The sequence below is a fragment of the Malus sylvestris genome, chromosome 8 (assembly GCF_916048215.2).
Source record: "Malus sylvestris chromosome 8, drMalSylv7.2, whole genome shotgun sequence".
Taxonomy (NCBI): Eukaryota; Viridiplantae; Streptophyta; class Magnoliopsida; order Rosales; family Rosaceae; genus Malus; species Malus sylvestris.
The window spans coordinates 10,383,106-10,398,831 of record NC_062267.1 but is presented as its reverse complement, the minus strand read 5'-3'; the positions used below and the strand labels follow the sequence as shown (position 1 = coordinate 10,398,831).

The 15,726-nt window shown below is 36.9% G+C and overlaps 1 protein-coding gene and 1 pseudogene across 1 annotated transcript; both read left to right on the top strand.

Moving 5' to 3' along the window:
- The first annotated feature begins 6,413 nt into the window (after nucleotides 1-6,413).
- Nucleotides 6,414-8,209, top strand: LOC126633491 (tRNA (guanine-N(7)-)-methyltransferase-like). Its single transcript, XM_050304105.1, has 2 exons — nucleotides 6,414-6,573; nucleotides 7,218-8,209. The coding sequence occupies exon 2, from the start codon at nucleotides 7,234-7,236 to the stop codon at nucleotides 7,990-7,992; it is 759 nt and encodes a 252-aa protein (XP_050160062.1). The 5' UTR covers nucleotides 6,414-6,573; nucleotides 7,218-7,233; the 3' UTR covers nucleotides 7,993-8,209.
- Nucleotides 8,210-11,030: 2,821 nt separating this feature from the next.
- Nucleotides 11,031-15,151, top strand: LOC126633165 (uncharacterized; annotated as a pseudogene).
- The last annotated feature ends 575 nt before the right edge of the window (nucleotides 15,152-15,726 follow it).

The following is a 15,726-nucleotide window of genomic DNA, read 5'->3' as shown; positions in this document are numbered from 1 at the left end:
TGAAGTTCTCACCTACTATGGGTCTTGAGATACAAGGGTGCCAGGTTTAGTGTTTTAATATTATCAAAGATCATGGACGAAATCCTTGTTTTGGGATTATTGCATGATTTTCTACCTGCACTCATGAAGTATGAATTGACAGAAATTACCTTTGTAATTGATAAGGCCCACGCACACATTCAATTTTGTTTTCAAGGATATATCCTACAGTTAATGAAGCTGGGATCTTCCTCTTTGGATATACATATGAGAAGTTTGATTTTTTTGTTTTAAACGATAACGTTAATAAGTTATATATTAGATTAGTTACAGATGAGATTTGAATCTATACCGTCATACAATGATAATACTTTTATACCACTATGGTAAATGACCACTTACATATGAGAAGTTTGAATTTGATTTTACAACTATATTCTTAGATATTTTTGGAATAAAAATTAATTCAAAGTGTGATATCACGAATACGTACGTACATGTACTATATATGCTATAATGCTAGTGAAGGTTGAAGGGTTATTTTTGTAATTGTGACTGGAAGCTCAGACAAGTACTGCTGAAAGAAGCAAATGATAACAGATTAAATTATAATTCTTAGTTACAGAGACTAGCTACATTCAAATAAGACAAATCACGTGCAGACGACCACTGTATATATATCCACTGCTTCACGTAAACCGCGTTCACATTAAGATAGAAGAGAGATTTTTTAGTGTAATCGTCATACGAAGTGATACATCATGTGTCGTTATATAAATGGTAAGATATGTGTGTTAAAAAGTTAACAACTTAAAAAATAAAATTTCTCACCACTTACATAAAAACACGTGATGTACCATCCATATTCCCGTCATAACTAAAAATTTCTTCAAATAGAAGCAGCCAACGTGCTAGCTAGGTCAAATAGAAACAGCCAGCGTGCTAGCTAGGTCATACTTGGACATAATATGGTTTCACCAATTAGTGCATGACATGTGTCATTACATCGGCCCGCGACGACTAACTGTGATTCAGTGCTGTCACATCCCGGCCCAGGCCCCCACCACATCCCGAACTCGATTATACCGTAGCATGATATTGTTCGCTTTAGATTCCGACCACGCCATCACTGTTTTGCTCTCGCGCGAACTCGCTTAACTTCGGAGTTTCCATAGAACCCGAATCCAGTGAGCTCCCAAAATGCCTTGTGTTAGGTAGAGATGAGAATATACATATAAGACTTACATGATCCACTCATCTGGGCGATGTGGGATGTTACAATCCACCCCCCTTAACCCCCCTTAGGGGCCCTAAATCCTCGTTGGCACACTTCCGGCCAAGGATTGGCTCTGATACCAAATTATCACATCCCGGCCCAGGCCCCCACCACATCCCGAACTCGATTATACCGTAACATGATATTGTTCGCTTTAGATTCCGACCACGCCATCACGGTTTTGCTTTCGCGCGAACTCGCTTAACTTCGGAGTTTCCATAGAACCCGAATCCAGTGAGCTCCCAAAATGCCTTGTGCTAGGTAGAGATGAGAATATACATATAGGGCTTACATGATCCACTCCCCTGGACAATGTAGGATGTTACAAGAGCGACGACTAAATATGACTTCAGATGTACTTGCTAAATTTTGTTGATCAAACGCTGAGACTAATGTTATATTCGATGATTTATTCAATTCTCAGATTAACTTTTATCTCATTAATTTGTTTCTCATATATAAGATGCTAACATGTACGTATAAACCATAGGGTAATGCTAGAGAGACCAAATTTTTATACCAAATTTTGTAAACCAAATGATGTGGTTGTTGATGATTGAATTATTACTTAAGTGTTGATATAACATGCTTATTTTTTATTAATAACACATCATTTAGTTTACAAATTTAATTTAAAATTTTGGTCCACCTACCATTAGCATAAACAATAACAAAGGCGTCTACTGGCAGGCCTCGGAGAGAGTCACATGCTTGAAGAGTACTGAAAAATAGGAGAGGAATAAAGTTTAGGGCACAAACCAAACACAACCCCCTGGATTCCCTTGCCCTTGGTAGTTGGTTCCCTTGTGTTTTGGCTCTTTTATGTTAATATATATCCATAATTAGTACTGATACATTATGCTTATTCTTCAGTAGGAAATTAGTGTTAATCCATATATATATGTCATCTTGGAGAACAGGAACCCTAGTTTCATGGCACCACCCCCAAAAGTTCTCATCCTTATTTTGTCTAATAGCAAATTGGTTGGACGAGCTGAAATCTTTATATTTATTCCTAGGGATAGAAGCCTAGCTATAGATTATGTCCAAAATATATTAATGGATACGTCCGAATGATATATATTAATTAAGCTCAATATCCTCAACCAAATATGTACAATCATATCTGCACATAAGTAGTTCAGATGTTAATGCCTGAACCAAGGTAAATACTCCCATGATGCATTCTGCAATGCAGAAATATATGAATTGATGACTATTACAATTCTTCTAAAATTGACATTTACCCTATAATTATTGATCTCAAGAGTGATCGTTAGAATGTATATGTATTATCATTACAGAAAACCCAACAGTAATAATTACAACTTCGATCCGTTTCTTTCTATGTTTTGGCTTCTTGCTCGACAATTTATCAAGGGTGGTACTTTCTTGTTTGACAATAGTGAAGGGTCCGTTTTGCGGTTGCTTGTAGACGAGAAGTCGTAGAGAGAGCAACTAATATATTTGTTCAACACCAAGATAGGAGTATATATGATATTCTTTTATACGCTATACATACATACATAAATATATATATATATATATAGATATATACACACATTATAAAAAACCCTAGACACACACACACATATCCTTCATGTCCTTCAAGTGCTTAATGCATCAAATCAATATGCTTGTGGAGTGGCCCGATGAAGGTCTTTGGCAGAAAGGAAAGAGAAGAAAACAAGAGAAATGCTTCTGCAGTGGTATATACATGAAAATGAATCTGTGTACTATCACCTTTTAATCAATCCTATATAACAAATACTTAAATTTATTTGATTTCCCTTTCCAATGACCCAAAATTTCGGTCAATCGCGCATAATCCTCGTAGTTTCGTTATGAAATATTAGCAAGTTATGAGCATTGGATGGTCATGAAGAACGGGTGAGTTTGATCAAGACCCCTATACCAATTTCATATTTGAAGTGTCTATCAAGTAATCTAGAGAGAGATTGTGATGGATTACTTCTACATACATACTGTGCTTAATTAATTAAATTCTCGTAAAGCTGTGGGCCGAAATGCTCAATAATTCTGTTCTAAACCTCTCAATCTTTCCATAATCATAACTAACCTCATCACTAAAATACAGGAGTTAAAGTTGCAATTGTGAAATGCTTCAAACGATTAGGACACTTTCCACATTGCAAAGGAAAACAATTAAGGACTTGGGCACTTTCAACCAAGTCCAATTTTTGGGACCAAATTATCATAATCTGTGTCAAAGAAGATTAGCCAGGATGATGATCAAAGTAGTTGTTAGACGTTTGTCTGTGTAACTATCAATATTTATAGTAGGAGACAAATTGATTAGCAGAAACGATTACCATCTGTCATCCTCCTTTCAAGATTATAAAAATGTTTTAAAGTGTGTAATTTTGTTTAACATTTAATTATTTAAGCCTCCAGTAACAACAATATTTATCCAAACAAATTTATCTGCCTCTCAAAGATTAAAATTGAAAGATATATTGATTATGTATATATTAGCTTGCTAGGGTTTTGGTTGACTACATTAATTAAGCTACTTGTCAGAGAAGCTTTCACAAACATGATTAATATCACAGTTTCATTCAATAAATTGGGATGTGAATGAATGATTATGCGTTTGTTATGACTGAGTTAATCTGTTACTCACATAGATATATATTCATGGAACAAGTCATCTAGTTATTTAACCAATTTATCGTATTTTATATGTACAAAATTATAAAATTTATTTAAGTTAGCGTGCATCTACAAACAACGTAAAGAAAATTATAAATCGAGTGACTCAGGATACATGACTAGAAAGGAGACGTGTTTGATCACATTCTCTAACGCTCAACGATTCACTTTTGAAAATTGGGACGACTTTGTCGACTTTCGTAACATTTGAAGTAGTAGTTGATAGGTTTATATCAAAGAAGACTCTCTAGAATGATTGAAGAACCCTAACCCCTAAACCAGTCTCACAATGTTCGTCAGACATGCTACTTGTCAAACACTTCACAATAAAATACCAGGCTGCTGTTAATCTCACATGCATGTGTTTGCATCCTTCCTGCACTACACAAAATAATCAAGCAAAATTTTAAATTAACTATTAGGTATATATTTAAGTTGTTGGGGATGGAAAGGGTGCAAGAAAGATCACGAAGGCAGCATGAGGTTGAGATAATATTGTTCCCAAAAGGGATGCAAATTTTCAAAAGAGTAGTTGTATGTAAAGATTTCATGAAGCCACCTAGCCAATGTTGTATATGCAGATTAAGTCTATAAAAATCTGGTCCTTGTTGGAGTTAATAGATAGTTTTGTGGAGCAATACTAGTACTAAACTTAATCAGTGCTTGATAAACTGACTATGTCCGTATATATGTACGTAATTTATATATAGTAGTTGATTTATTGGAATTTCTTGTCCAAACCATATCAACACAGGATGCTTATTAGTTAAGTTAGGTGAGAAATTAGACCTTAATTAGAACTTAATTAGAAGCTAGAGCCATGCATGCCTGCAAATCACTTTGTACTTCCACAACTAGCAAACCATGGAGAGAAACTCAAACCAATTAAAGGACACGTTTTGCCGGATTTCTGTTGAGTACTGAGATTAGGTTTTACTAAATTTAAATATATCCTAGTATATTAACATGTATATAATTCTGAGAAGCACACATACGTTGGAATGTTGTTATCGTCGCATGAATTTTTGGGTCATCTTTTCCATTAATGTGTGTGTGAGAGGGACGAGAAGTTAATTGCTTCTGCCTGCATATATACATGTAGGTTCCTACTATGTATGTAGATGTCTAATTCAGAACAGAAGAAAAAAGAAAACTCAGATCAGAGTATGTTCAAGACATGATTTGATCATTATTAGACGTATTGTCATTATGTAATAACTTATATACTAAAGTCTCAGCACGCGACGTATTAGATTATACTATTTTTGGATTGGATTGGATTGGATTGTAATATGTAGTTTGTTTAGCACAACAGCATATTTTGAAGTTTCAATTTTAGGAGCACTAGGTGGATTTTGGCAGTTTTAGTGCTGGGAGTTTGGGGCTTGAATTTTTGTTTAATTTTTTTTTTTAAAAATTTTAACGTGGGGTTTGCAGCTAAGTGATTAAAGTGCAATACTTCTACATCCGTGATGCTTTGTTTGACCCCTTGCACCTTGAAGAAATTTAATGTTCCATCATAAAATTAGTCGACAATATCAAGAATAGCACAACCTCTTATATGCTAGAAAATTAATTGGCAATATGAAGAGTAGTTCAACCTCTTATATGCCCTTGCAAGTTTTATTTTTTATTTTTTCCTCCACTGATGTGAGAGTCTTTTACCTTCACATCCTCACACGCTTCCTAAGTGTATCGAATTTTCAAGCTAAACACATGAACAACACAAATTGGGTGACGTGGAGCATGTGTGACCATTGAGCTTCACTTTATCTTCACATCTTCACGCGCCCCCTCAAGTGTGTCGAATTTTTAAACCAAACACGTGGACAACACAAATTGGATGATGTGGATTATGTGTGGCTGTTGAGCTTCACACGTGGATCAACTTGCTTTAATACCATTAAGAAAGTTGAGGTTCTACCGTAAAATCATTGGCAAAATGAAAAGTAGCCCAAACACTTACAAGCCCTTTACAAGGTGCCTCCTTTCACCGATGTAGGATTCTTTTTACCTTCACATTCTCACACACCTGTCATGTGTTCGATTCCTGCACACCCCATATTAGCTTGTACTAAAATAACAATAAAATCACTTGGAAAATTACTTTTGAGATTTATTAAGAAACGAATTTCTTAGTGATTTTATGGAAAAACATTTCTCATGTGCTTCTTCCATTAGTGATTCTGGCCCTCTCATAACAAATGAGCTCTTAAACGCAAAATTAACACACCTATATGTGAGACTCACATATATTATAGAATGTGCCAACAAATGTGCAAATTTCGTGTGTCAAAAGAGCGTGGCTTGAAAATAACGCCGTCATTGTCGATAAGTTGTGGCCCGTGGGCCTTATGGCACTTTTTTTCCTTGTAGCAAGATGGGCCGGATCATATAACCCTAAACAAATTGGGCTAGGCTTTGAGTGAATTCGAAATACACCAGAGCCCAAACCTGAAGGAGAGCCCAACTTTAATCTCTTCTTTCGTTTCGTTCCGACCCTTCAGACTGCGTCTGGCTCTGTAAAATAAATTCCAGTCGCTCGGCACTTTCCCTACCGGCCTCCGAGACTTGGTAGTAGAGCTTCTCCATCTTCGAAAAAGCTTCAAAATTTTGTTGGGTTTCACCTCCAATTAGATACCCAGGTCTGTGTTCCTTCTCTTTAAACCTTCTCTCTCTGGTTTTCCATTGTTTTTGTGGTTTTACGGCCATCTGAGGCTTCTTCTGAACGACGCCCATTAATGCTCTACAGCTTCATTCGAACAATTTATGGGATTTAATTTGTTTAGCTTTGCTAAATTTTTACGTCGTAAATGTTCATCTACTGCTGTTTGTTGAAACTGATATATGTTAGATATGCCCACCACCTGTTTGTGATAATGCCTCTTTGAAGTTATTTTCGGGAGTTACACGAGTGTGAATTTAAATATCCGAAGGAAAACCCTTTTCTTACGATTTGGTTTGTCTAGCTAGAATCCAATGAATAGGGATTTCGTTAATGGGTTAGGCAATGTTTGCAATTGGTATACTTTTCTAAGATTTACAATGGTGATTGCATTTTGCTTTCCCTGATATCTTTTGTACAAGACACGTAGTGAAATTTACTCGGTCCTTACCGGCAGTGTATATCGACAGTCGTGGAGTTGGGCCTTTCGCTGCACACCTCACTTTGTTGAGGGTTTAAGTTACCTAAGCAACAAGAGGGAAATTTTTACTTAGTTTGCATTTTATGATTCCCTTCATAATTTAGCATCATGTCCTGAAATTCCTGCTTGTTACTATTCTGCAGTTAGCTGAAAAAAGTCATGTCGGGAAAGGAAACAAACCCGACGTTTAGCAAGTCAACTGGCCTGCCTCGGAAGCGTTTCTACAGAGCAAGAGCACACAGCAACCCTCTGAGTGACTCCCACTTTCCAGTGCCTGTCTCCCCACGTCATGTAGATTATTCTGTTCATTACCCACAATACTTCCCCTCGTCCGATCAAGTTGATAGCTGTAAGAAGATCCAGTTTGCAGATATCGGTTGTGGTTTTGGGGGGCTTCTGATAAGTCTGTCAACCCTTTTCCCCGAGACTTTGATGATCGGGATGGAGCTTAGGGACAAAGTGACAGAGTATGTCAAAGAAAGGATCTTGGCTTTAAGGGTGACAAATCCTGGTCAATACCAAAATATCTCAGTGGTTCGGACTAATTCCATGAAATACATTCCAAATTACTTTGAGAAAGGACAGCTTTCGAAGATGTTTTTTCTCTTTCCGGATCCTCACTTCAAAGAGAAAAATCATCGTCGTAGAGTGATCAGTCCATTCTTGCTGGATGAGTATGCTTACGTTCTAGAAGTTGGTGGGATCATATACACAATTACGGATGTTGAGGAGCTTGGAGACTGGATGAAGACTTGCTTGGAGAATCACCCCATGTTTGAAGCTCTCACAGACGAAGAGCTCAAAGCAGATCCAGTCACGAAGCTCTTGAGTTCTGCAACCGAGGAAGGACAGAAGGTTGACAGGAATGGAGGACAGACTTTCCGAGCGGTTTACAGACGAAGTGCACCATCTCTATGACTTCGGGTGTTTTATCTTAGTCGACAAACGGGTTGATTAACTTAAAAATTGCAGTGGATTATTCTTTCCTTTGGCTGAGTTTTCTAAGTACTCTTGAGAAGATCATCTGGTCTTTGAAATCTTTGATTTACTAATTTTGTTGAACTATGCATGATTTTTACGTTACGCTATTTCTCACCCCATCACTTATATTTGAGATTATTAATTTTGCTTATAACCATGCATGATTCAGTATCAATATTTGCCATTTGTATAGCCATATTAATATGTATTATCGTATTATAGTCATAGTTATTAGTTAATAGTTACTACTTATCAAAGTTGGTAATTGGCAAGGAAAATTGCACTAGTTGTACTTGTACTTCTAAAAATTGCCCATATCTCACCCTTCTTTGTAAACGGTGAATAGGTTATTGATCGATCATTTGTCATCAATAACTGGTTAATAACCAATGATTAGTTTGTCTGGTATTACACGCTTATTCTCACAATTTGAATAAATGATTATGATTAAATAATTGAACCAAAAATTTATCGTTGATTCAGGATTAATAGTGGATAATTGTTGTTAAAGAAAGTCAGTCAACATTTTTTTAAGGGTGTAGTCAATTTGGATTTCAGATGATTTTAAAGGAGTGTCGTCAAATTGGGATTTAATAGGATCTTAATACATTCTAAAATCCAAGTGTAGTCCATTAAGATTTTTTAAAGAGGATTTTTAAAATGGTGTAGTTAAATTAGGATTTAAGAAGAATTTAAAGAATACATCCAAATCCACCGGTAGTCGATTAGGATTTTAAAAACGTTCACAAATGTCTAGGTGTAGTCAAAATACTAGTGATTTTCTAGGATTTTAATAAGTGAAGGATTTTGATGGATTTGAGGATGATGGTATAAATACCAAATGCCATCAAGAATCCAACCCTCCTCCTCTGATTTCTGATTTCTTTTCATGCTCTAGAATAAGAGCAGTCCTCTTCTCTTAGATATAGAAGAGTAATGATTGTTGGTTTTATTTTCTCTGATTTTTTATTCCCGATTCCCTCATCCCTTAACGTATTGCTTCTCTTCCAAATTCTTGTATGGTTTATTTTTATTATTTCACATATTGATGTTATTGTTGTTGGTGTGTAAGTAATGACTGCTGGTTTATTTGTGATAATTGTTTAGGCCGAATCGCAGATTTTGTGACTTTACGACTTTGTGATGATTGTTTAGTCAATCCAAGCTTAATTACTTAAGGAGGAACCCTAATTTGGGTTCATGCCAAATTGTTCTTTATATAGGTTATAGAAGTTCAAGTCAAAGTGTAATCCAATCTGCCTAATTTGGGTTCATGCCTTTTGACATTAACTTCCTAATTGTTTTACTAGCCTTAGCTTCGATTTCATGTGAATTCCCTTGCCTGTCATAATAACCAGCTTTACTTAACCAATCTAGTTTCTAGCGTGGGAAGAACTATCAATGCCCTGTTCCATTAAGGCCTAGGAATCTATTGACAATAAGACAGGCATGGCTATTATTTCATTTCTAATATATTTCCCATCTTTCCAAGACATTGAAGCATCATATCTCAGACTTGCTAGAGAGAGTTGAGTTGTTGAAATCCGAACTAGTATGATATCCACTGTTATACGTTCTTCTAGTGTTATAAAATCCTTTAAAATCCTACGTAATTCATAAAAGAAGTTCATACAAATCCATAGAAATCTATTACAAAAATCCATCTAAATTTGCCAAAATCCATATAGAGTTATAGAATCCATTAAAATTCTTTAAAATCTGTCACTTATTAAAAAGTCTTTTAAAATCATATAAATTTGCCAAAAAGTCTTTTAAAATTTGCCAAAATACATGCTTCTCACTTTCAATGAATGATTTTGATTAAATAATTGAACCACAAAATAGAAATTGAAGGGGTGTAATTTTTTGCCAAATTACCATACCAACTAAATTACCAACCGTACTATACCAAAGTTGTGCCAAAAAATTTGTACCATTGGTAATGGTACGGTATTTGTATTGTACCATACATTTTTGGTACGGTAATAGTATTTGAAACCATTACCAATGGTATACCGTACCGTACCACTACTATTAATATTATATCATTTATTTATTCGTTTATATATATACTTTGGTATTATTATCATTATATATGCACTTTATATTTTTTTTCCTAGTCATTTATCCAATCATCTCACCCTCTAACCTCTGCTTTCCTAATAAAAAAATTTAAGCCTTCTTGCGCTACGACTCTTCATCTTTTCACTCATCTAGCCTTTGGCTTCATCTATATTGCTCCCATTCCGGCAACTCTCTCTCTCTTCGCAGTCCATCTCATCTTCTTCTTCATCAAATTGGGATGTCTTTCTCCCTGGCTTCATCTATCAAATTAATTTTTGTACAATTTTAAAGAATGTAGAGATGGAATTTAGGAATCTTTGTACTATGGTTTTTAGGGATGTTGGGTTCTTTCAGCAATTCTTCCATCTATTTACTTCTTGTTTCTTAAATGAATTTCTATAAAATTCTCATAATTAAATAAAAAAGTTTTAGAAACCCAAAGAGGGTGGCCAAAACATGTTTGGGCCTTGAATTGGGTTGAAAAATTAATTAATTTTTGGCCCAAAACAAAGTGGTAATTACCATTACCATACCATACCAAACGAACTATTTGGCATGCTGAAATTCCATATACCGAAAGTTTAGCACAATAATGGTAATAGATTTTGTCATACCAAAAGTTTGGTATGGTAATTGGTACATGAGTTTTTGTACGGTAATTGTACCAATACCACCCCTAGATATAACTAATAGCTGGTAACCGTTCTCATTGAAACTCAGTCTCCACTTTGTTGAAACTAGTTTCGAGTTCAAATCTCACGAAATATATTTTTGAAAAAAAAAATATTAAAAAAGGCTAGTTAATGTATGAGGTCAAGTTGGAAATTTCACAACTATCGGACTCGGATCCGAATCAAAAGCGGTATCCAAAACCAATCAACCCAGAACCAGAACTAATATCTGATAGACTCGTAAGAAGTATGAACTGCTTTTGCCCAAAAGCAAAATATGAAAAGGTTATCGATTGATTGAAAAATATGGTCACAAATAGCAGAGAAACATGACGAAGGAAGATCATGGAGCGAGGGGTCGACCGCCTTGCCCTAATCAAGGGTCGGATCCAAAACCTACCCTCTTCTTCTTCTTGTTCAGCACCGCCACACCCAGCAACTCATAGTGAAGATACAGACCCGCCATCCCAGCTGTCGATTTCCCCTGATCAGATTCCCAAAACCCACGTCCTTAATCATATCATAGGTGCCATTTTTCTCTCTATCTCCAAAGGCCTTAATATTTAGTTACTGTTGTTGGTGTAATTGCTAATTGTGACATCCCACATCGCCCAGGGAAGTGGATCCTCTAAGCATTATATGTATATTCCCATCTCTTCCTAGCACGAGGTCTTTTGAGAGCTCACTGGCTTCGGGTTGCATTTGAACTTCGAAGTTAAGTGAGTTCGCACGAGTGCAATCTCAAGATGGGTGACCCACTGGGAAGTTCTCGTGTGAGTTCCCAGAAACAAGACCATGAAGGCGTGGTCGAGGCCCAAAGCGGACAATATCATGTTACGACAGAGTTGAGCCCGAAATGTGGTGAGGGCCTGGGCCGGGATATGACAATTTGGTATCAGAGTCAGTCCCTGGCCGGAAGTGTGCCGACAAGGACTTCGGGTCCCTAAGAAGGGATGGATTGTGACATCTCACATCGCCCAGGGGAGTGGATCATCTAAGCCTTATATGTATATTCCCATTTTTTCCTAGCATGAGGCATTTTGGGAGCTCACTGGCTTCGGGTTTAATCAGAACTCTGAAGTTTAACGAGTTCGCGCAAGTGCAATCCCATGATGGGTGACACACTGGGAAGTTCTCATGTGAGTTCCCAGAAACAAAACTGTGTGGGCGTGGTCGAGGCCTAAAGCAGACAATATCGTGCTACGACGGAGTCGAGCCCTGGATGTGACACTAATGGCGTGTTGGTATGCAGTTTTCACTCCTGAGATTGAGGAAAAGCGGTCATCATCATCAACGGTTCAGAATGAATCACTGATGTCTAGTAGCGGATCTACAGAGGGACTTGGGAGGTCCCAGGACCCTTTGGCGATCCTAAATTGCTGCTTGAAATTTTTTGAGGGACCCCTTGTACTCAAACACGAGGTATATGCTGTAGGTTGCAGGTGCAATGGATAAGAAGACAACAGGGGAGACTAAAGAAAATAGGGCCTTTTTAACAATTGGTCAAAAACGGCAGTGTTTTGGCCAATTGTTTTAATTTAAAAAAACAAAACAAAAAAACAAAAAAGACAAACGTTGCCATTTATCCATGATGTTCCATATTCTTTTAAAGCCTAGCCCCACATGGGCCACATCTTTCTCGAGAGTCCCCTTTCCTTTCCCCGCACCTCTACTTTTCCCCCTAATCCCCATCTTTCTTATATTCCCGCAAAACCCTAAATTTCTAATCCCACCCAATCCCATATTATAATTACATTACTCCAATATCATACCTCCACTTGTTTCAATTCTCCAAGCCACCACTATTTGGTGTTCTAATCTAATCTCAATTAAATTATATTAGATATTGGTGGAGATTTTTAGTCTATTATTGATATGATTGTTGATATGTTTTATATTTGTATACTCATTTTATCATTGAAATTTAGATGGAATTTTTTTTTATTGGTTGATTGGTATATGTTTTGTGTTTTTGGTTAAATGTGTAGTTTGGAAATAAGAAATATCGAAAGATTTTTCAAGCCAAAGCCAATAGCACCATCTATTTGTTCAGGTAGTTCGAGCTCAAGACAAAATGAGTGTGACATTGATTTTAATAATCTTGAGAGAGACCCGGGAAAAAGAATTCGAATGAAGGACTATCCTTCTAATATTCAAGATGAGATCCGAATAACATATTTGCAAATGGGACCTTATAGGCCTACAAAGTATGACTTCCCATACACTTTGCATGCAAAGAAAAAAGCGACGATTTGTTGTTTTGTGGTTTGAAGAATATGATTGGTTGGAGTATAATATATCTAAAGATGCGGCATTTTATCTTCATTGGTATCTCTTTAAAATCAACTTTTCACAATTAGGAAGTGATGCCTTCACTGGGGTAGGCTTTAAGAAATGGAGGAATGCAAGAGAATGTTTTGACAAACATGTTGGTCCTATTGGTAGTTTCCACAATAAAGCTAGAGAAGTGGCTAGTTATCTAATGAACCAAAAGACACATATTGAAGCAGTTGTGATCAAACAGTCAGAAGAAGAGTGTATGAAATATCGTCTTTGCTTGAATGCATCAATAGATTGCACTAAGTTCTTGTTGCCTTCCTTTTCGTGGCCACGATGAGAGTGACACTTCGAATAATAGGGGGAATTATTTAGAGCTCTTGCAATTCCTTGTGGATCATGATGAGAAAATGAAGGAAATTGTATTAGAAACCCAAAGAGATTGGCCAAAACACGTTTGGGCCTTGAATTGGGTTGAAAAAAAAATTCAAATTTTGGCCCAAAAGAATGGTCCAAAACAAAGTGGTAATTATCATTACCATATCATACCAACCGAACTATTTGGCATGCTAAAATTCCATATACCGAAAGTTTGGCACAGTAATGGTAATAGATTTTATCATACCAAAAGTTTGGTATGGTAATTGGTACATGGGTTTTTGTACGGTAATGGTACCAATACCATCCCTAGATATAATTAATAGCTGGTAACCGTTCTCATTAAAACTCAGTCTCCACTTTGTTGAAACTGGTCTCGAGTTCAAATCTCACGAAATATATTTTTGAAAAAAAATAAAAAATAAAAAAGGCTAGTTAATATATGAGGTCAAGTTGGGAATTTCACAACTATCGAACTCAGATCCAAATCAAAGGCGGTATCCAAAACCAACCGACCCAGAACCAGAACTGATATCAGACTCGTAAGAAGTATGAACTGCTTTTGCCCACAAGCAAAATACAAAGCGGTTATCGATTGATTGAAAAATATGGTCACAAAAAGCAGAGAAGCCTAACAGAGGAAGATTATGGAGCGAGGGGTCGACTGCCTTGCCCTAATCACGGGTCGGATCCAAACCCTACCCTTTTCTTCTTCTTGTTCAACACCGCCACACCCAACAACTCACAGTGAAGATACAGACCCGCCATCCCAGCTATCGATTTCCCCTGATCAGATTCCCAAAACCCACGTCCTTGATCATATCCTAGGTACCCTTTTTCTTTCTATCTCCAAAAGCCTTAATCTTTAGTTGCTAATGGCGTGTCGGTCTGTAGTTTTCACTCCTGAGATTGAGGAAAAGCGGTCATCATCATCAACAGTTCAGAATGAATCACCGACGTCCCAAACTAGAACCCACGTCCCTGATTAAATCCCAAGTACCCTATTTCACTCTATATCCAAAAGTCTCTATCTTTAGTTGTTGTTGTTGTTGTTGTTGTTGTTGTTGTTGTGTTTGCTAATGGCAGTTGTGGATTGCAGTTTTCACTTCTGAGATTGAGAAAATACGATCATCATCATCAACGGTTTAGAATGAATCATCACCATCAATGGTTCATAATGAATTACCACCGTCATCATTGTCGTTTGAAAAGCCTAGACTTTTCACTGCAAATAGAATAAGTAGCGCCATTGAAGCATCAGAAGGGACCCGAATTTACATTTCCATGGCGGTTGCACTCTTGGTGGTTTTTGCCCATTTTGGTTTTCCTTTACTTGGAAGTAAAATGGTTAAAACCCTTCTGGGTTTTAGGCCTGTGTACCTGGTTTTGGTGACCAATGTCACACTTGTGCTGGCATGGATTTTCGACATTGGTCCACAAAGACTCTCCAGAGTGCCTGCCCGATTCGGTGATTGTCAAAATCTTAGTGGCACCGAATATGAGTGGGCTGAGCGGTTAGGCATGGCTTTGGGGATAGGCTTGAAGGGGAAGAAGGTACTTGATGCTCTGTTTATGGATTATGCTGTGTATGCAATAATTGTTGTATGTGGCCTTTCTTTTGCATAACATTTCAACTAGGATTAGGATTTGTATGTTTTTCTTTGGAAATTTAGTTTATATCAGTCAAATTGATCAACTTTGCTTTCGAATTTGCGATATTTTTATTGTCATGTCATTTTGTATAGGTTCTAACTTATCATCTTGTATGTTTTTCTTTGGAAATTTAGTTTATATCAGTCAAATTGATCAAATTTGCTTTCGAATTTCCGATATTTTTATTATCATGTCATTTTGTATAGGTTCTAACTTATCATCTTGTATGTTATGCTCAGAAACGAGCAGCTCTAGCATGGAAAATGTCTTTTGCAAATGGTTTTAAATCGTCACCTGCTACAAATTCCATAACCATATTGTTAACCTCGATTGAACTGTAACCCAGGGTTCTCTTTGTGCGCCTGCTTCTTATGAGTTTCCTTATCCTCGACACATCCTCCCACTTCCTTAGGTATGCGTGGATATTGGAAAGCAACACATAGTTCCCTGCATCCTCTGGTTCAAGCTCCGAAATGTGCTCTCTCGCGGTAATGGCAATCTCGAGGTTGCAGTGAGTCGTGCAGGAACTTAACAACGAACCTAAACTTTTGAGCCTAGATTCATCGGCATCTTCTTTTTTCTGTCAAGAGCCTGATCAAGGTGCACGTCCCAGAAGATCAACTAAACA